General features: G+C 38.3%; 1 protein-coding gene across 2 annotated transcripts in view; it reads right to left on the reverse strand.

The window, feature by feature from the left end:
- braf (B-Raf proto-oncogene, serine/threonine kinase) overlaps positions 1-21,491 on the reverse strand; it is a 350,871-nt gene that overhangs the window by 37,890 nt on the left and 291,490 nt on the right. The window contains exons 17-18 of one of the 2 annotated variants that reach the window (XM_039769465.1): positions 17,529-17,663; positions 13,628-13,686 (exon numbers count right to left, since the gene is read on the reverse strand). In XM_039769465.1, coding sequence (XP_039625399.1) covers positions 13,654-13,686; positions 17,529-17,663 — 168 coding nt within the window. In that variant the 3' untranslated portion in view covers positions 13,628-13,653. Of the gene's footprint in view, positions 1-13,627; positions 13,687-17,528; positions 17,664-21,491 lie in introns of those variants that run through there. The other variant, XM_039769464.1, reaches the window with a different exon arrangement.

Genomic DNA, 21,491 nt, shown 5'->3' on the forward strand with positions numbered 1-21,491 from the left:
CAGGTCAAGAAGAATGACAATAGTAATTAAACCAGAGTCAGCAGCCATAAGAAGGTTGTTTGTAATTTTCTTTTTCTGTACTGTGGAGAGGACGAAAACCAGACTGGAATTCTTCTTGTAAATTATTATGAGATAAGTGTGAGTGAAGTTGGATATCTACTATATTTTCAAGAATTTTGGAAATGAAGGGCAGATTAGAAATAGGGTGAAAATTATTGAAGTTCGAAGGATCAGCACCAAGTTTATTTAGTATTGGGGCTATTTAAGCAGTTTTAAAAGATGATGGAACAGTACCAGTAGTGTGAGAAGAGTGAATTATAGCAGAAATAAGAGGGACCAGAGAAGGGAGGCAAGCTTTAACCAAAACTGTGGAAAGGGGGTCCAGCTGACAAGTAGATGGCTTAGATTTGCGGACGAGATCTGAGAAGGTGGGAAGCTGGAAAGAGGAAAATGAGTTAATAGCTGTGTGTAGATCAGAGGAAATACAGAGAAAATCTGGACTGAGATGCTGATGTATCCTTTGGATTTTCTCATTAAAAAAGGACATAAGGGAATTACAAAAAGCAGTCGAGTAAACGTGAGATGGTAAAGAGTCTGGAGGTTGTGTAAGATATGATTATCCCCAATATGTACTTCACAAGTGGAACCTTCACATAGTCTTTTTTATAAGTAACCTCTTTTGATTTAACCATTCTTTAATTTACAAAATGTGAGGACATTTTATTACAGATGCATTCATTCAAATAAGTGGGGAATGCTACATTAGTTTGTGGTGTGCTGCCTGCAGCAGACTCTACAGGATCATACAGTTTCAGTGTAACTGGTCAGCACTAGATTAAAAAAAAAAAAAAAATTGCCAGGTGGAACACTGAATGTTTGAAATGGCCTATGGAGAACTTGGGCTGCTCCCAGGAAGGACCTGCAGTCAAGGCTCTACAACAATCTTTTAATTTTTTTTTTTTTTAACACTGAAGCTGCCATTTTTCAATATTACAACATCCGTGGCTTGGCCAAGTGGTGTCTGAATCCTTTTGTTCTCACTAATAGTCCATCAGTTCTGCATGCTGATACTATAACCCTAATATCCGACCCCCACAAAACAGCCTGAAACGACTTGAGTGAATATAAAAATAAATGACTCTCAGCTTTTTGTTTTCATATACTTTCATTCACAATGTTAGTATGAATTTTCAATTAAAAAAAATTATCAAAAGCAAAGCAGCTCATTTCAAGAAGCTGGGTGCATAAAATAAACTTTTTTTTGAAGAAATAGTTTAAAATATACAATCATACTTACCTAAGTCATCACAAATTCTTGGCATCTTTCGTCTGCATTTCCCACATTCAAAACAGGAACACTACACATTTTTTTAATTGTGTGTGCATCTTAATGAGGGATTCTATAACACTTGCAGCTTTTTAATATCATGCTGCTGCAATACATAAAAACTCTTCCAAGTACTTAATCTTAAAAGCAAAACAACAGTTTTCACTTAGTTGGAAACATAAAATAATAAACTACTATTTTTCTACTTAAATATTTTCTAAAATGTACACCTATACTTATGTAATTTCACAGAATACATATGAAAACCACAAGAATGATGTACTGATTACAAAACTGCTTACATCCACAGTCAACATAGATTTTACAGGCTTTGAGTATCTCCTGCACATAACAGAGAGAGAGAGAGGCAGAGACGGATTCAATCTCATTCAAGGGGTTACTGGAATATAAAATAAACACTTTTGCAAAGGTATATCGAAACAAGTGTGCTTTTATTCAAGAATGAAACTGAATAACAAAAAAAAATTCAAGTGACAAGATATTAAGAAGACATGATTCACCAGCATTTACAAGTCTGGTTATACCCCCTCAGCGATATCTTTTACAGGATGTAAAGCTTTACACCGGCTGTTACAGACTGAAATCAAAGGCTTCTTCTTTTTGGGCATATACATCATCAGCATGAACTCCTAAATCCTGAAGGCTGACTTCGCAGCTCTGATTAGAGACACGAAGGAGAGGACCCCATCGGCAAAGATCTTCGTCTCGGGTCCACTACCTCTCGTCAGACGATCCAACGAGTACTACAGTCGTCTGCTAGGGTTGAACAACTGGCTACAGGGTTTCTGCAAGAAGAAGGATGTCGGCTTCATCAACAATTGGAATCTCTTTTTGGAAAGGCCGCGTCTCTTCAAGCGTGATGGCCTGCATCCGAACAGTTTCGGTGCCCGGGTCCTCTCCGAAAACATATCGGAGGTAATTCGTTTTTCTTGACTATCTATCTCTGCTCTTAACTCCTTCCGAAATAATACTGCTGTGCCAGGACATGATGAATGTTTAATAGAGTCTTCCGTTAAAGTTCACACCATTAATACTGTAATAAGCAATCTCAATGCACGTAGAAAACCTAGGAAATACGGCATAAACTCCAATAATCTAATTAAAATCACTATTTTAGAGGAACAATGTATTAAAACTATAAAACAGATCACAGATTAAACAAAAATATACACAGAGCGCTAATAATAATAATTTAGTTCCTATTCCAAATAACAATAACGCACATAGTACTCATCTCTGCACCTCCGAAACATTAAATATGGCACTATTAAATGTCAGAGCTTTAACTAACAAAACGTTTTTATCAACGATCTTATTAGTGATAAAAATAGATCTTATTGCACTAAATGAAACATGGCTGAATTCAGATGCGCGTCAGTTTTAATCGAATCTGCCTCCGGATTACAGTTTTACTCATTCAAACCGCCAGGGAAAAGGGGGCGGATTGGCTAACATTTACTCGAGCGATTAAAATGTAAAGATGTCAGTTTTGGTAAGTTCAAGTCCTTTGAGTATCTACGCCGTTGTTATTCATGGAGATTCTCAAGTTCTAATACTATCCGTGTATAGACCTCCTAAATATAAGCGTCGTTTTTGAGGAATTCTCTGACTTAATGTCAATTTTAATTACTAATTATGACACACTCCTAATAGTTGGCGACTTTAATTTTCATATAGATAATCAGTGTGATCTAAAAGTAAAAGAATTTATGAACCTCCTGGATTCTTTTGATTTGAGACAACTCATAAATCAGCCTACACATAAAGCAGGTCATACATTAGACTTAGTGATTACTAAAGGACTGAAAGTTGATATAAAACAGATCATTGATATTGGTCTATCAGACCATTTTCTTCTACTTTTAATATAGAAATAATGATAAAAACACTCATGAGAAGCATATTGTTAAAAACGCTTCTTTGATTCGCAGCAGCTTTAAAACTTACAAACATTTTAAGCAATCAGTCCGTTTATAGTGCCAGCTATAATAGCGAGGACAATGTAAATAGTAAGGTGGAAAGATTTAATTCTAAAGTGAGAGCTGCTGTTGACATAGTTGCACCTGAAAAGACAGTGAAAAAATCTTCTAGCATTGTATACCATGGAAGACCCAAAGAGTGTCTGATTTAAAGAGAACATGCCGTAGAGCTGAGCGTCAATGGAGGAAGAGTAAACTTACTATCCACCACGAAATATTAAAAGTCAAAATAACAGAATACAATAACACTGTCCGTCTTGAGAGACGCTGCTATTTCTCTAATATTATAAATAACAATGCTAGTAATCCTAGAGTCTTATTTTCAACAATTGATCACCTACTAAACCCAGGTAGCTCAAAGGAATGCCTCCTAAGTGCTTCCAGTGAAACCTGTGAGGCTGTCGCTGTATTCTTCAATCAAAAATTAATGATATTAGAAATAACATAGTATATCTCCCCAACACTAAGGATCCCCTAAACCCCAACATCCTGTTATAAACAAATTAAACTCTTTCACTAGGATAGATTTACCTGATTTACAAAAATAATATCTCAATTAAAACCCTCCACCTCGTCCTTGACCCGATACCAACAAGGTTTTTCAAAGAAGTATCAGGCGTGCTAATTGATAATGTTCTTGACATAGTAAATTCGTCACTAGATACTGGGGTCTTCCCAGACTGTCTTAAGACTGCTGTAGTTAAACCCCTACTTAAGAAACATAATCTTGACCCTCAGCTCTTGAAAATTTTAGACCCATCTCTAACTGCCCTTCTTAAGTAAAGTTCTAGAGAAGGCAGTCATTATGCAGTTAAATGACCACCTAAATAAACATGCTATTCTTGATAAATTTCAGTCAGGTTTTAGAACAAATCACAGCACAGAAACTGCACTCGTTAAAGTAGTAAATGACTTGCGGGTAAATGCAGACAGAGGCCATTTATCTGTTCTCATCCTCTTAGATCTGAGTGCTGCATTTGACACCATTGATCACAACATTCTTAGAAATCGCCTTAGTCAATGGGTGGGCCTCTCTGGCAGTGTCTTAAATTGGTTTGAATCCTACCTGACAGGGAGAAAATATTTTGTTAGTTGTGGGAATTACAACTCGAAGACACATGATATCCAATATGGTGTTCCACAAGGCTCTATCCTGGGTCCGCTGTTATTCTCAATCTACATGCTTCCGTTAGGTCAGATTATCTCAGGGCACAACGTGAGCTACCACAGCTATGCTGATGACACACAGCTGTACTTATCAATAGCACCTGATGACCCTGATTCTATTGATTCACTAACACAATGTCTGACTAGTATCTCAGAATGGATGAATAGTAATTTTCTCAAGTTAAATAAAGAAAACTGAAATTTTAGTGATCAGCAATAATGGATACAATGAGGCTATTAGAAATAAACTGGATACATTAGGATTAAAAGTCAAGACGGAGGTAAAAAGCTTAGGGGTGATTGTTGACTGTAATCTGAATTTTAAATCACATATTAATCAGATCATTAGGACAGCATTTTTCACTTAAGAAACATAAGTAAAGTTAGACCTCTTATATCACTGAAAGATGCTGAGAAATTAGTTCACGCGTTTGTTTTCAGTCGACTAGATTACTGTAACGCACTCCTCTCAGGACTACCCAAAAAGATATAAATCGTTTGCAACTAGTGCAGAATGCAGCTGCTAGAATCCTAACTAGGAAAAGAAAATCAGAACACATTTCTCCAGTTTTGATGTCACTACACTGGTTACCTGTGTCATTCAGAATTGACTTTAAAATTCTGCTTATGGTTTATAAAGCCTTAAATAATCTCGCCCCATCTTATATATCGGAATGTCTGACACCTTATATTCCAAATCGTAACCTCAGATCCTCAAATGAGTGTCTCCTTAGAATTCCAAGAACAAAACTTAAAAGAAGTGGTGAGGCGGCCTTCTGCTGTTATGCACCTAAAATCTGGAATAGCCTGCCAATAGGAATTCGCCAGGCTGATACAGTAGAGCACTTTAAAACACTGCTGAAAACACATTACTTTAACATGGCCTTTTATAACTTCATTTTAATCGTAATTTAACTTAATCCTGATACTCTGTATGTTCAATTCATCATAACAACTATTCATGGTGGCTCTAAAATCGGTACTGACCCCTACTCTCTTTTCTGTTTCTTTTTCCGGTTTCTTTGTGGTGGTGGCCTGCGCCACCTCCACCTACTCAAAGCTTCATGATGCTCCAACAATGATGGACGGATTAAAAGGAAGAAGTCTACGTGACCATCATCATCATCAAGCCCTTCCGTGAGAACCCTAAATCCAAAGAGGACTGTTTCATTTATGTTAGGTAGAATGCCCAGAGGGGACTGGGCGGTCTCATGGTCTGGAATCCCTACAGATTTTATTTTTTCTCCAGCCGTCTGGAGTTTTTGTTTTTCTGTCCCCTGGCCATTGAACCTTACTCTTATTCGATGTTAATGTTGATTTATTTTTTATAATTATGTCTTTCATTTTTCTATTCTTTAATATGTAAAGCACTTTGAGCTACTGTTTGTATGAAAATGTGCTATATAAATAAATGTTGTTGTTGTTGTTGAACTGTCAGATCTAAACACTAGCGTGGCAAATTGCTTGTGTACTAAAGTGACTTTAGCTGCAGGTGGAAGTCCCATTTTACTTCTGGTGCCAAGTAGAGTTGTGCCATGGGGCAACATTCTATTTGCCAGGGAAAGCACTGTGAAGAAGCTGTCTGTTGTTACGATTCTGTCAGAAATGGCTTCATAAGCTTTCTATACACAGACTCGGAAAGTCTTTGCCTTGGGCTGCAACTCAAAACACAGTTCTTAACAAGATGTTGCTAGATATCTAAAACCACAGCAAATCTGTCGTTTTTCAACACGTAATGCACAGGTGTCTTTGTTGTCAAAGCGCAAATGCCGTATGATAGTTTGATAGTAGTCACGGGACATTGTATCTTTGATTGCCAGTACAACAAAAAGTTCTGAGCAGGCATCAGTCTCAGCACCAACTGTGGTCATCGTTGCTCTTGTGAAAAGAATGGAGACAAACGGCATCAAGTTCGTTGTACCACGTGAATGTCACTGACAGAATAAAACTGAATAATAAAAAAAAAGAGCTAACTTTTACAAGTACCCAAAGTTTACACCGGGTGTTACAGACTCAAATCAAATGTATGTTTTTTTCTATATTATAGTAGTAATAATAATAGCAGCAGCTCAATACTCAGAGTGCTGAGACTCAAACCCAGTACCTTTGGGTTATAAGGCAACAGTTCTTACCTCTGTGCCATTCAAGAACGCTTCAATTTCTTGTCAATTGATATTTGAGCTTGGGTTTTTAACTCATTGACCGAAACATGTAAATCAAATGATTACGTTTTCCCTTTTGGTTATATTCCTGAATAAAAGTACACATGTTAATTTCATATTTGGACTAAAGTCTTCACACATTATACACTTCATGTCATTATTAGCATAACATGGAAAAAGTTTCTGTTTTGTTAAAAAAAGTTTCTTTCGTTAAAGTAGTAAATTATTTGCGGGTGAATGCAGACAGAGGCCATTTATCTGTTCTTATCCTCTTAGATCTGAGTGCTGCATTTGACACCATTGATCATAATATTCTTAGAAATCTCCTTAGTCAATGGGTGGGCCTCTCTGGCAGTGTCTTAAATTGGTTTGAATCCTACCTGGCAGGGAGAAAATTCTTTGTTAGTTGTGCTAATTACAACTCAAAGACACATGATATCCAATATGGTGTTCCACAAGGCTGTATCCTGGGTCCGCTGTTATTCTCAATCTATATGCTTCCATTAGGTCAGATTATCTCAAGGCACAATGTGAGCTACCTCAGCTATGCTGATGACACACAGCTGTACTTATCAATAGCACCTAATGACCCCGATTCTCTTGATTCACTAACACAATGTCTGACTTGTATCTCAGAATGGATGAATAGTAACTTTCTCAAGTTAAATAAAGAGAAAACTGAAATCTTAGTAATTGGCAATAATGGATACAATGAATCTATTAGAAATAAACTGGATACATTAGAATTAAAAGTCAAGATGGAGGTAAAACGCTTAGGGGTAATTGTTGACTGTAATCTGAATTTTGAATCGCATATTAATCAGATTACTAGGACAGCATTTTTCACTTAAGAAACATAGCTAAAGTTAGACCTCTTATATCACTGAAAGATGCTGAGAAATTAGTTCACGCGTTTGTTTTCAGTTGACTAGATTACTGTAACGCACTCCTCTCAGGACTACCCAAAAAAGACATAAATCGTTTGCAACTAGTGCAGAATGCAGCTGCTAGAATCCTAAGTAGGAAAAGAAAATCCGAGCACATTTCTCCAGTTTTGATGTCACTACACTGGTTACCTGTGTCATTCAGGATTGACTTTAAAATTCTGCTTATGGTTTATAAAGCCTTAAATAATCTCGCCCCATCTTATATATCGGAATGTCTGAAACCTTATATTCCAAATTGTAACCTCAGATCCTCAAATGAGTATCTCCTTAGAATTCCAAGAACAAAACTTAAAAGTGGTGAGGCGGCCTTCTGATGTTATGCACCTAAAATCTGGAATAGCCTGCCAATAGGAATTCGCCAGACTAATACAGTAGAGCACTTTAAAACACTGCTGAAAACACATTACTTTAACATGGCCTTTTCATAACTTCACTTTAACTTAATCCTGATACTCTGTATGTTCAATTCATTATAACTATTCATGGTTGCTCTAAAATCCGTACTGACCCCTACTCTCTTTTCTGTTTCTTTTTCTGGTTTCTTTGTGGTGGCGGCCTGCGCCACCACCACCTACTCAAAGCATCATGATGCTCCAACAGTGATGGATGAATTAAAAGCCAGAAGTCTACGTGACCATCATCATCAAGTCCTTCTGTGAGAACCCTAAACCCAAAGAGGACTGTTTCATTTATGTTGGGTAGAATGCCCAGAGGGGACTGGGCGGTCTCATGGTCTGGAATCCCTAGAGATTTTATTTTTTTTTCAGCCGTCTGGAGTTTTTTTTTTCTGTCCACCCTGGCCATTGGACCTTACTCTTATTCTATGTTAATTAATGTTGACTTATTTTATTTTCTTATTGTGTCTTTTATTTTTCTATTCCTCATTATGTAAAGCACTTTGGGCTACTTTTTGTATGAAAATGTGCTATATAAATTAATGTTGTTGTTGCTTTCAGCATTTCTTGCTTCACATTTCCTTTCATCCTAAACTTACCTAGATCTTTGTAGACACAGAACACACATGAAATGCATGTATTCCAAATAACGATATATTATTTACCCAATAAAACTCCAGGAACCGCACACACAGTTAAGGAGCCTTGGCTTAAGGTGGGAGAGTTGAACTCTGTCAAGGTGGGGGATGGGACAGCAGGCTGCTTGTGCTGGTCGACACATTTACAAAAAAAAAAAAGACGCTGATGGAGAGGTGTGAAGGGATTTAAGGTGGGCCAGAATTACAAGTTTTTTCATAGGCTTCTGTAATTCTAATGTTAAGTGAATGTTTCTTCAAAATGGAACCAGGATTTAGCATATGTTTGTTACTTACAACATTGACTATTCAAAATTTGACAAGAGACTTGTGGGGTTTGGTTGACTTATATTAAGTGAAAGTGCATGAAATGTTAGGATTTGAATTGGGTTATAGCACACAACACAATTCTGCAAAAAAGTATGCTTACTGCCTTATGCAGCTATAAAGCTTTCATAATGAAGCCTGGAAAAAATTCATATGATAAGAATACACACATGTTGTCACACTACTGTGTTTGTGTGTGGGTGTATATAAAGAGCAGTATTTGCCTGTAGTATTGCACACACAACCTAATGTACTGCAAGCCTGTCTAGCAAAAATGACTAATAGGTGGTGGCTTGTGAGGCATTATTTGTTCGTTACAAATTGCTTAATTTAATCTTGCACTGTAAATGTTTGAAGGCATTTAACAATACATTTTACAGCAACTAATGTATAGGTCACTTGCTATGTTGAAGTGTATGTTCTGTCTATGTTGAATTTATTTACTTAATAAAACATGTTAATATTTAACACTTTCTCTGAACACTTGCATTTGATATCACAATGGAAAAATACTTTTCTTTTAAAAACCTCTGAATAGGAAATATAATACGGAACTGGCAATCTAAATAAATGAATATCTATATGATTTAATGATGCACTGTTTAACTGGCAGCAGACTAGATCCACAAGGTTTTTGCTCAGAATATGTGATTGTCAAATAAGTTACTAATCACTAAACTTGCAGTGCCACTTTTAAGTGTCCACATGTATCAGAAAAGAAATTATGCAAAGTGTTCAGTGTAACTTTCTTAGCTCTGTTAAAACTCTAGTGGTAGAAAACTTTCTGACAAAAAGAGAAAGTATAATTATTGGATATGATAAAAGCAGAACATTGATTCACATTTATGGGCGGTAAATACAGTATGGTATCAAGGAGTTCACGGATTGCTATGTTAATAAGAAACAAAAAGAAACCAAAAGCTGTAAATTAATCAAAACGCAAATGAGTGAGGAATGTCTAGTCAGATATTCATCGATTTAATTCATTTGTGGAAGGGGTGACTGTATTATGTAACTGTGTGGAAAAAATAAAGTTTTTTTTACATTACAAAATTAAATTACAAATATGTAAACAGTATTGATGTGAATTCATTTTGTGCAGCAATGCCTTATTCATTTGCATTTTGGAAATTGGGTCCTCACAGTGCAAGTAGGAAAACCTTTTTATTTTGTTCGATTTTGGATTGCTTCCTGAAGCCAATTCTAATAGATAAGTTTTATTTAATGTTGTGTAATCTTTTGTGCTGAGGCACAGGACTGCATGAAAGCATAATTAAGAAAATGGATTGATGGATGGAACCAGCAGCTTAAAAAAAAAAAAGTATTCCTAGTGATTTACAACAAGTTTTTAAAAATAACACTCTTGCATTTTAAAGTTCAGTTGTTAATTAAGGAGTGTTCACAACTGCCAAAACACGTTTTAATAACTGCTTGATAAATTTAATTGCAGTATACGGTTCCACTCCTTACAGGTTACCTTTGAACAGGCCTCGAGACCAAGGAAACAGTGCTTTTACAGATTTATCAGCTGGATTTATATCATCCAGTTCTCATTTAAAAAAAAAAAAGCATCAACTGGAACCAGCCAAGATAAATCCAACATTATCTCAATATTTTAAATGTGTACACCCAGATGCTACTAAAAGTATTACTATAATATATCTTCTTTGCAAACATAACCATGAATTTGACTCATTCAGTTGGTACTTTTTAATAAGACATTTACTGTTTCATTGGCTTAGTTGGTAAGTTTGTATTGTGAAGATTGGGTTCGACCCCAACATGAGGTGGTTGTATTTCTCTTAATACGTAGAGAAAAGCCAAGCAAAATGACACCTTTTATTGGCTAACTAAAAATGTTACAATAATACGTACATATTTTTTAAAATCAAAATATTAATCAAAAGCATTGGTTTTTTTAAAAAAAGGGTGAATAATATTAGCACTATAGTAGCAGAAATTGAATATTAATAACTCGTAATTTTAAACTGCTGGTATTTTGAAATTGTGTTTTGAGCAGGTGATTTATTATGGTTTTTTTTTTTTTTTTTTAAATCAGTTGTCCAAACTTCTTTTACACGGGCGCTGTCTTCACAAACATTTGTGGGCAAAAATATAATTACAATGTAAATAACAACAACAGTAACAATAATAATTCGTATATGGAATGACCCCGATTCTCTTGATTCACTAACACAATGCCTGACTTGTATCTCAGAATGGATGAATTGTAACTTTCTCAAGTTAAATAAAGAGAAAACTGAAAACTTAGTAATTGGCAATAATGGATACAATGAATCTATTAGAAATAAACTGGATACATTAGAATTAAAAGTCAAGATGGAGGTAAAACGCTTAGGGGTAATTGTTGACTGTAATCTGAATTTTAAATCGCATATTAATCAGATTACTAGGACAGCATTTTTCACTTAAGAAACGTAGCTTAAGTTAGACCTCTTATATCACTGAAAGATGCTGAGAAATTAGTTCACACGTTTGTTTTCAGTCGACTAGATTACTGTAACGCACTCCTCTCAGGACTACCCAAAAAAGACATAAATCGTTTGCAACTAGTGCAGAATGCAGCTGCTAGAATCCTAACTAGGAAAAGAAAATCCGAGCACATTTCTCCAGTTTTGATGTCACTACACTGGTTACCTGTGTCATTCAGGATTGACTTAAATTCTGCTTATGGTTTATAAAGCCTTAAATAATCTCACCCCATCTTATATATCGGAATGTCTGAAACCTTATATTCCAAATCGTAACCTCACAACAACCAGCATGGTATCTAGAGTGCAATTTTATGATTTGGAGTGGAAAAGGTTGATTTCATTCAAAGTATAAGCAGCTCTCATATGAACTTCCGTGAAATGTTGCAAAATTTCAATACCATCCATATCTCAAAATCTTCGCTGTTCACCATCTATGACTTGATTAATAATAACCTTCACACTCATTGATGATCTCCATAGCCAGACAATGGCTGGAATAATTCAAGCATCATACTTTGATTGGATGGTGACATTGACTTATTTGCATAAATTGCACATTACACAATAAACAAGAATTATGAATAAATATTTAAAGATTTAAGGTTGCCCCCTTCAGAAATTGCAAAGCCACACTTTTGTTTTTGTGTATTCTATTAATTCTGTTATAAAAATTACGAATATTTTTAAGAAGTATTTTTTTTACCTTTCCAACTACCTTTTGGAGCCATTTAAGTACTAGCTCAAGACAAACCAACTTCTTTAGTATCGAGCGGAAGGCAAGGTCCACTCTACACTTACAGTAATACAGGTTCAGAACTGTATTCAGCCACACAGCATGACTTTCACTAAAATTACCATAAATGTTACTAAGGGAAAAAATTAAACAAAAACAAAAAACAAGGCATTCCCAATAAGAAGGCAGAAGGTGTGAGCAAATAACCCTTTGGTTCAGTACTCGTACAGCAGTGCTAGTCAAGAGTCTTTTTCAATTTCCACTACATCTGTTATGTTGATGATTTGCAAGTATGCATGAGACACAAGAAAAGGTAATGTATTGATTAGCCTTTTAAACACCTAGGTGCAATTATCTTATTAGCTATTACTATAGGGTGGTCCAGATCTAATTATGCAATTTTCCTTACACTATAACTTATTAAGTTTATGACATAGAAAATGACCCGAAAAATCACGGACCATCGAGAAGTGTGCGAACTGACGACATGAAGAATCGTCTATGTGCCGAACTGGAATTGTCCCAGCATAAGTCAAAGTTATCCAGACAATCTGGATCTGCATAATTAGATCTGGACCACCCTGTACAGTACGGTGTAATGCTGTTAAAAAAGCTTTTACGGTATGCTAAATATGACTCATAATATCTGATTTGTGTGTTTCATTTCAGCATGTTTTTATTTTTTATGCTCGCTTTTATTATTGAAATATGCAATTTGCATGCATATACCCCAAGGTGAGCAGTGGGTCACAGCCGAGTTAGTCAGCTTTTATCAAATATCCCTCCTACTTTGAACCAAATACAATGTAAGGCTTTTCATCATTGAATAGCTGTGGATAAGAGCATTCTAATTATGTGTATGCGACTATGATTGTTCATTTGTGTTACATGTAACAGCTGTGGAAAAATGGCAACAAAAACAATGCCTATGTAACCTCTCATCTTTACACACCATTTTGTGTTGGTACGCACAAAGCCTGTGTCAGATTCCAAGCAAAGTATTGACTTGATTGAGAACGACATGTTTGATGAAGGACTCGAGGCTGCAGTTGATTTGTAAGTACTGCTTAGTATGACTTTGAAGTATCACTGCATGCACCTTTCCAGTTGAACCATCCTAGGTATAATTATCTACTCAGAGGCTCTCTGTTGCCCGTTCTCCATATGTTGGTTTTCTGAGCAGTGCTTTTTCAATTTCAATTTAAAAGTACAGGCAATGTCTCTTAGTAATTGCTATGCTATTCTTGTGCTTCTAGAACATTCACACAAAGACACCCCCGACCGAATGTAAATGTATCATACCACTTACAATGTTGTGTTATGAGCAATTAAGAAAAAAAAACACACACACACAAAAAAAGATAGTGACTTATTTACGGTATAATCCTCTTGCACCACCCCCCTCCTCCACTGAAGGGACAGAAAGCACCATGAAGTATTTTTTTTATCCTGTTTCTAATTATGCTCACTTCATTCCTGGCTCCACCACCAATGCAACCTGCCCAGGAAGGGAAAAACAAACTTAATTACAAAATGGAAATAAAATTGAACAGCAGGAGTGAACAAGACTCATGTGCTCGTGAGCCAACAGCAGCCTCCTGCGATTCAAAAGTGGCTGAAAAACACTGGTTTAGGTGTATGTGTCTTTATGATGATACTTACTGCGTAATTTACAAGTCCAAATTTAAGTTGCTTTTCTTGCTATTTTCATCAATTATGATCAACACATTTTTGTACAGTAAAAATCTAATGTATAACTCAAATGACTCTCCTACCCCTCTGTTATCCAACTGTCAATTTTGTTAAAATTCAATCATTTTCTGCATATTTCACTTCTTCTGCCATGCCATTTACAATTGCAACAATATTTTGCCCAACATAGCAACTGAATTAAATTTAAACTCTTGATTCCTAGCAGTTCCATGAATTTTAATATTATTTATTTTGATATAAATTTTGATATAGAACTCCTGGGTATGACATTAAACTGCATCCGGCACAGCAAGCAGTCCTCCAACTTGCAGGGAAATCATGGGGGTTGGTGGCAGGATTGGCACTCCAGCCACTGCAAAAAAAAACCTCACACAGTTACGAGACGACAGAAAAGACTCCTTTTTGCTCTCTGCGGGAGTAGCTCTGCTGCATCCACCCACAGGAAGGCTGCTCGCATCAAGAAGCTCTGTCCTCGGAAGAGTCGAAACCGTTGGAGAGCCAATGGGGTCAGGTTGGGGATCAGAACTGGTGTGGTCCTGAGGCATCGCCCGCTGCACAGCAGCACTCTGGTCCCAATTTGAGGTGGCCTATATGTGAAGGCGCATGGAACATCTTGCCTCTCCGGCAAGATGATCATCTTCCTCTGCTGTCGGAGGAGCTACGTAAACTCCGCATTTCAGTGGTGGCACTCTCTGAGGTGTGCAGACCGGGGGACTGACAAGATCTCTGTGGGTGGATACACCTTTTATTGGTCTGGTTCCTCTGATGGCTGTCATACTCAGGGAGTAGCTGTTTCTGTAGCAGATTACCTTCTTCCGATGGTGTCCAATGTCACTCCTTTCAACGAGCGTATTATGAGACTCAGATTACGGCACTCCCTGTGTGCCTTGTCTGTTGTCTCAGTGTATACTCTGACCGCAGTGAGTGACGTCTCTGCGAGGGTGACATTTTATTCACAGCTTCGCTCGGTAGTTGATGGGTGCCCACGAGGAGACAATCCTCTGATCATGGGTGACTTCAATGCAGCCACTGGCACTGACAGGGCTGACTATGAGGATTGTCTTGGTCCCCATGGGTCTGGTGACCGTGATGAAAGTGGCTCCATGTTCCTTGACTTTGCAAAATGTCAGGGGATGCGAATCGCTGGATCCTGGTTCCAGCACCCAGTACCACATCTTTGGATTTGGTACTCCAATACTGGTGGTGTGGTGCAGGAGATGGATCACATCCTCGTGGGCAGATGCTGGAGGCTCTTGCAAAACTGCAGGGTCTACAGAAGTGTCCAGTTTGTGAATTCTGACCACAGACTTGTTGTCGCTACTCTTAGGATCTAGGTCAGGTCCAGCAGGTTACCACCTACTAGGATAATTAGACACCAAGACCAGGCTGTTTCTAATGAGTTTGCAGCAGTTTGTGTGAGGAACTTGCAGATTTGGGTGCGACTGCTGATCCTAGTGTGATGTGGGAGACCTTCCATGACAAGACCCTGAAGGTTGCTGGTGGTTGTGTTGGTGTAACCGGTGTTCCCAGAATGAGGTGTTTCATCTTGCAGGGCACCCTGGATATCATCAAGAGGAATCGCAGCGCACGGCTCAATGGCAACTCTGGTCTGTACCGGGAACTGAGAAGGACGGCTGTGAGGGCTCTGAGGGCAGATAAAGAGGTGTTTATTAGAGGAATCTGTGAGCAAGTGACACACCATCTGTGGTCTAGCGACCCACGTCCTGCTTACAGAGGAATCAAAGCTTTACACACATACAAATCTGTTCCTTGGAGCATCGCAGCTGATGGAACGGTCCTTATGGATGACACTGCAGTTGTGACCCGTTGGGCTGGCTACTTTGAGCAGTTGTTCAAAGCTGATCCTCCAGCTAGGATGTTGGATATCTCTGGGTCCAGGGTTCTTGAGGCTGATCCTCCAATTAGCTGTGAACCACCACACTGAGATTGCACAGATGGCGAACCAGCTGAAGGGAGGAAAGACTGCAGGGATCTGTTGTATCAGGGGTGAACTTCTTCAGGCTGGTGGCAAGGCTGTCATCCTGGCATTACAAGCAATCTTTGCTTCCATTTGTGAGACAGGCATCATCCCAACTGACTGGAAAACGGCACTTGTCGTCCCAATCTGGAAAGGGAAGGGTGATTGCCTGGATTGCGGCAACTACAGGGGGATAACACTGCTCTCGGTGCCGGGTAAGGTCCTTGCTAGGGTCGTCCTCAATAGGATCCGTGATCACTTGCTTACCTACCAGTGACCGGATCAGTCTGGTTTTACGCCTAAGAAGTCTATCATCAACTGCATCCTGGCACTGAGAGTTCTCATGGAGTGCAAATGTGAATATCGGCAGAGTTTCTTTGCAGCCTTTCTCAATTTTCATAAAGCGTTCGTGAGGGTTTCCCTCGAGGTTCTGTATATCATGGCTGGCCTATACACTGGTACTGTTAGTGCTGTGCAGAGTGGAGGCAGAACCTCTGTGTTTTTCCCAGTTGATTCTGGGGTTCGTCAGGGGTGTGTTCTAGCTCCTACTCTGTTCAATGCTTGTATGGACTGGGTGTTGGGCAAGGTCATGGGGTCCAGCGGCTGTGGGGCATCTGTAGGTGAAGAAAGATTCACGGATCTTGACTTTGACGATGCTGTGATCTTCGTAGAGTCAATGAAGGCTCTGATCTGGGCACTCGAGAGACTGAGCGAGGAGTCTGAGTGTCTGGGCTTGCGAGTGTCCTGGATAAAAACCAAGATCCAGGCCCTTAATGACCTCGTGGGCACAGCCATCAGCAGTGTGTCTGTATGCAGAGGGAGTATTGACCTTGTCCAGAAGTTTACTTATCTTGGCAGTGACATTCATGTCTCTGATGACTCTTCCTATGAAGTCAGCAGATAGATTGGGAGAGCATGGGGGCTCATTAAATCGCTGGAATGGGGTGTGTGGCGCTCCCGATATCTATGAAAAAGAACGAAGGTCCAAGTCTTTAGAGTCCTGGTGCTTCCTGTCTTGCTATATGGTTGCGAGACATGGACGCTATCCAGTGACCTGAGATGAAGACTAGACTTCTTTGGTACTGTGTCTCTCCGGAAAATCCTTGGGTACCGTTGGTTTGACTGTGTGTCAAATGAGCGGTTGCTCAAGGAGTCCTGAATGAGGCATATTATCTGCATTGTGAGGGAGCATCAGTTACGGCACTGCGGCCATGTGGCGCATTTCCCAGAGGGTGATCCAGCTCGCAAGATCCTCATTGTTGGGGACCCAAGTGGCTGGACCAGGCCAAGGGATCGCCCACGTAACACCTGGCTGCGGCAGATAGAGGGTCATTTCCAGAGGGTGGGACTGGACCTCGTGTCTGCCTGAGGGGTTGCCAACTGGGATCCCGAGTTGTTTCGTCATATAGTGGGTGCGGAAACGCACTGTACCAGTGCATGATCCCCAACTTGACTTGATATAAATATTAAAAAAGATAACTTTTTAAAATAAAATATTATAGTTTAGTCAAAACGTACACAAACTGCAGGTTTGTGTCCAAATGACCATTCGAATTCTTAGATACTCATAATAAAACATCTTTGGAATATCAAATATATTTTGCTAGCTCTAAGTACAGGTATATTACAAAATTACTGCATTTGGGTACCTGAGGAAACAATGGTCTTTCTTCGCGTTTCTTTTTTAAGCAGTCTGCCATTAATCTCTTCATTGCTTTGGGACAGTTGCTTCGTACTTTACTGAGATCTGGTGAGAGGTATCCTCGTCCCACCATAAAAATAATCTGTGGTTAAAAAAAAATAGAGAAAGTTATATGTACCGTGTATTTACAACAAAACTACTAAATAAAGGGAAAATAAACTTTTTGGAGAACATTTTAAAATCTCATTATGGGTTCAAGTTATTTGAAGTGAAATTTGAATATACTTTTTTATTTCACAAGGGAAAATTTAGGCATTGCAGAAGCTCAAAGATTTTATAACAGCTTACCATAGATACTGATTTTCAAGTGCTTGTAGCAGTTCACTGCCCTAACAACTTCACCCTGAATCAGGACTGACAGTACAAATTCCTTGGTGCAGCAAATGTCAACAAGCATTCATTTGGTCTTGGTAATGTTAAGTTGCAGATACTATAATTGCACTTGCCACAAGAAAAAACAAGTTCTTTCTCTAACACATACTTTATCTCACTCCAATTCATAATACACACTACTAAAGCAAAATAATCACAATGCCTCTGCAAATGACATGGCCTAGTGTTACATATACAGTCCCAAGTACACAGAGTGAACAGAAAAGTTGACAGTACTGTTGCTTATAGTCCAGTATTACTTACAGCCACATATGAAACACAATCCACGATACCCACAAACTCCAGTTTTCTCAGTCTATTATCCAGGATGCAATAGACTCATTCTTCTCTGTATCCCTGACCTTATACTTTACCTCTTAGCAAAGATGGGTGTATGGGTACTCTGGAGAAATCAAAAAACATAATCTTCACTGTGCCCCCAGCTTTTCCAGGTGGAAGAAAGCTTAGTGGAGGAAACAGATTACTGCATCTTTTATTCTTGTCTTTGTATAATATGCAAATTATATTGGGTTTAGAGGGCCTTTCACAAGAGCACTCGTATAGGTTAGGACCATGCTCTCAAAGGTTTTCAAAATGTGCGATGTAAAAGCCACTGGTTTCTAGTAACTAGGTGCACAAGCACCCACTTCTTGGAGACTGGAACAATATATTTTTTCACAGCAGAGGTACTTTCTGAATCCATTGTAACAGACTGAAAAGGTAACAGTGAAGACCACAAAGTTATTTGGTACAGGCCTTAAGTACCATCTGGTCACACAGTGTCCCGGGGTGTAGCCTCCTTCATTGTCTTTCTATCTGCTCATCAGTTATACACAGCCCATACTGATGGGCAAACTTGCACTCTCCATGTTAGCAGAAGTACTTCAAATAAATCATAAAGAAGCTTAGGGGCTTAGTTTTGTCCAGGTTCTCATCCAGTTTATGGGCACTGGGTTGCTTAAACCCAGTAATTATGCCCAATCCTTTCCAAGCATATTTCATGACTGGTAGACAGAGAGACATATTTTATAATTAGTAAACAGAGACACACCAATCGATAAGATAGATAGACATAGATAAAGACCTAACCCAAATGTCTTCACTGCTTCACTATGCTGGCAGTAAAAGGTTGGTTTGTGTTTATCAGGATTCAGGCGAGATTGAGATGGATCATCTTGTGGTCATATCTACAGAGTAACACCACAGGTATACATTTAAAAACATGTCTAACCTGTGAAAAGACATGCTATTAAATGATAAAACAGAACACCTCTATGAAAGTAAAATAGTAGATTTAAAGATCTCTTATTATATTTATTCATTTTTTGATGCTGACGTAAGGTGCATGTACACTATTAAAATCAGACTGGAGGTGTTGTTTATACCTTAATTAATCATTGTGTCCTGGACTGTATTCTTTTGTTGGGGTCTGGATCGTCTGTCTACCTGTGCACTGAGGACTGTGTTGGAATTTATTGGTTTTCCGGAAGAGTGGGGCACTCCTGAACCATCCATCTGACTTCATGCTTTCAGTACCTACTGGTAGGACTGAGTTTTCTTTCACCCTTTCAACATACAGATCGCTGGACTTAACTTCACCACTTCTCATTTCATCCGGTTTGGTTTACATGGACTTTGCTGTGTGTTTATTGTGTTTCTTTGTTAAATGTAATATCGCCGAATGTGTCAGGGGTGGTATTGTTTTCATTTAGTTCATTTAATTTCATTATATTCTTTATCGTTTAATGTTCCCAGTGTGCTTTATTTGGTCTCTGTAGTGTGTGTGTGTGTGTGTGTGTGTCCTTCCAAGGCTGGGGTTGTCCCTGGTAATCCACCACTAAAATAAATAAATCACCATCATTTTTGACAGTGTGAATCTTAGAGGTCCCTGACCGCTACAGGTCTATATAGTAAATGAGCAGCTTTTAATTCAAAGCTGTTCTTGCCTGGTCTGCTATGCTCCCATTTAATATTGTTCACGTAAATACCTTTAATAAAATAAATGTTGTAACTGTAATGCAAAGTTAGCTTATAAATACCTGTTGACCATAGGTGGTCCACTGCATTTTTAACTATAGCAAATTTGCCAGTCTTAAACACAAGTACCGCTGACTTTTAAAATATATTTTTTTTATCATAATAATAATGTTTTGACAAATATTTAATAAAAAAGGAATACTGAATTTATACACTGCCTAAATTATCATTTTGACTACTAATGAAACTAAATAGTTGATCTCACTGATCTGAATGTTATTTTGTAAGAATGTTATTTTGAAAAATGCTCCTGGATTTCAGTGAGGGCGTTCAAACATTGCTCCCATAAAACAACAAAATCATTTCTTCTCATGTATCCCAGAATTTTAGTAAAGAACTCTGATTTGAATTTATAGAGGTCGCCAGACTTCATTCACTATGGAACCTCTAAAATTCTCAAAGTTGTCACCTCGCAGAATCCAGTCCATCAATTAACACTAGAATTACCAGAGCCTATGAAAAGACTCGTAGATCTGGCCCACCTTAAATCCCATCACACCTCTCCGCCAGCGTCCTTTGTCCTGTAAATGTGCCGATAAAAACAAGCTGCAAACAGCCGGCTATTCCATCCCCCTAACTACTTAGAATGTGCACGAACTTCTCCCAGCTCATGCCTTGATTGATTATCTGGGAGTGAAGTGGAGTTTTAGAGTGGAAATAATAGATCGTTATTTGGAACACACGCATTTCATGTGTGTTCCGTTTCTACAGTAATCTGTATAAACACATTGTAAAAAGAGAAACTTTTTCATATTTTAGCAAATGTTACAAAATGTAGGCATAAACTACACAATGTGTGAAACATGAAGTCCAAACATTACATAAACACTTTCACAAAAGGTTCAAGAAGGATACAACAGCTTCTGTGGTTTAGTGGTAAGATTTGCTGATCCATAGGGCTTGCCGTGCCTCAGAGTCCCGAGTTCGATTCCCCGCTTGGGAGGATGTGTCATTTTTTTTTTCTTTTTAACCTCAAATGGACATAAAATTTATAAATTGGCATGCACTGTCAGTTAGTGAGATCGTTATATTTTCATGTGGAGTGCTCCTTTTAAAATATTTTTTTAACAATTGCGACTGCAATTAACATGAACAAGTGTCCTTATAATTGTTATTTTTAAGATCCATAACACCAGACAGACAGAGCACTGCGTAATAGAGAGACAGACAGGCAGATAGCCTTTATATAAATAAACAGGGAAGGCACATGTACTGAAAGAAACAAAAGATCAACATGTGTGTTGATCCTGCTGCACAACGCACATGTACCCCCCTCCCCCGATCTGACTCTAACAGCGCAAGTACAGATGCAAACCAAGTGTATGTGTGTACTGTATAATATTAACAAAAAGAGCAGCTTAATACTTAAAAACTGCAAATATAGGAGTGAGTGGGGATCGAACCAGGGACTCTTGATTACCCTTGGTTTGCGTCTGTACTTGCGCTGTTACTTAGAGTCAGATGGGCTTCAGGAAGAAGGAAGACAACATCCAGCCACTCA

The sequence above is a fragment of the Polypterus senegalus genome, chromosome 11, assembly GCF_016835505.1.
Source record: "Polypterus senegalus isolate Bchr_013 chromosome 11, ASM1683550v1, whole genome shotgun sequence".
In the NCBI taxonomy this organism is placed as follows: Eukaryota; Metazoa; Chordata; class Cladistia; order Polypteriformes; family Polypteridae; genus Polypterus; species Polypterus senegalus.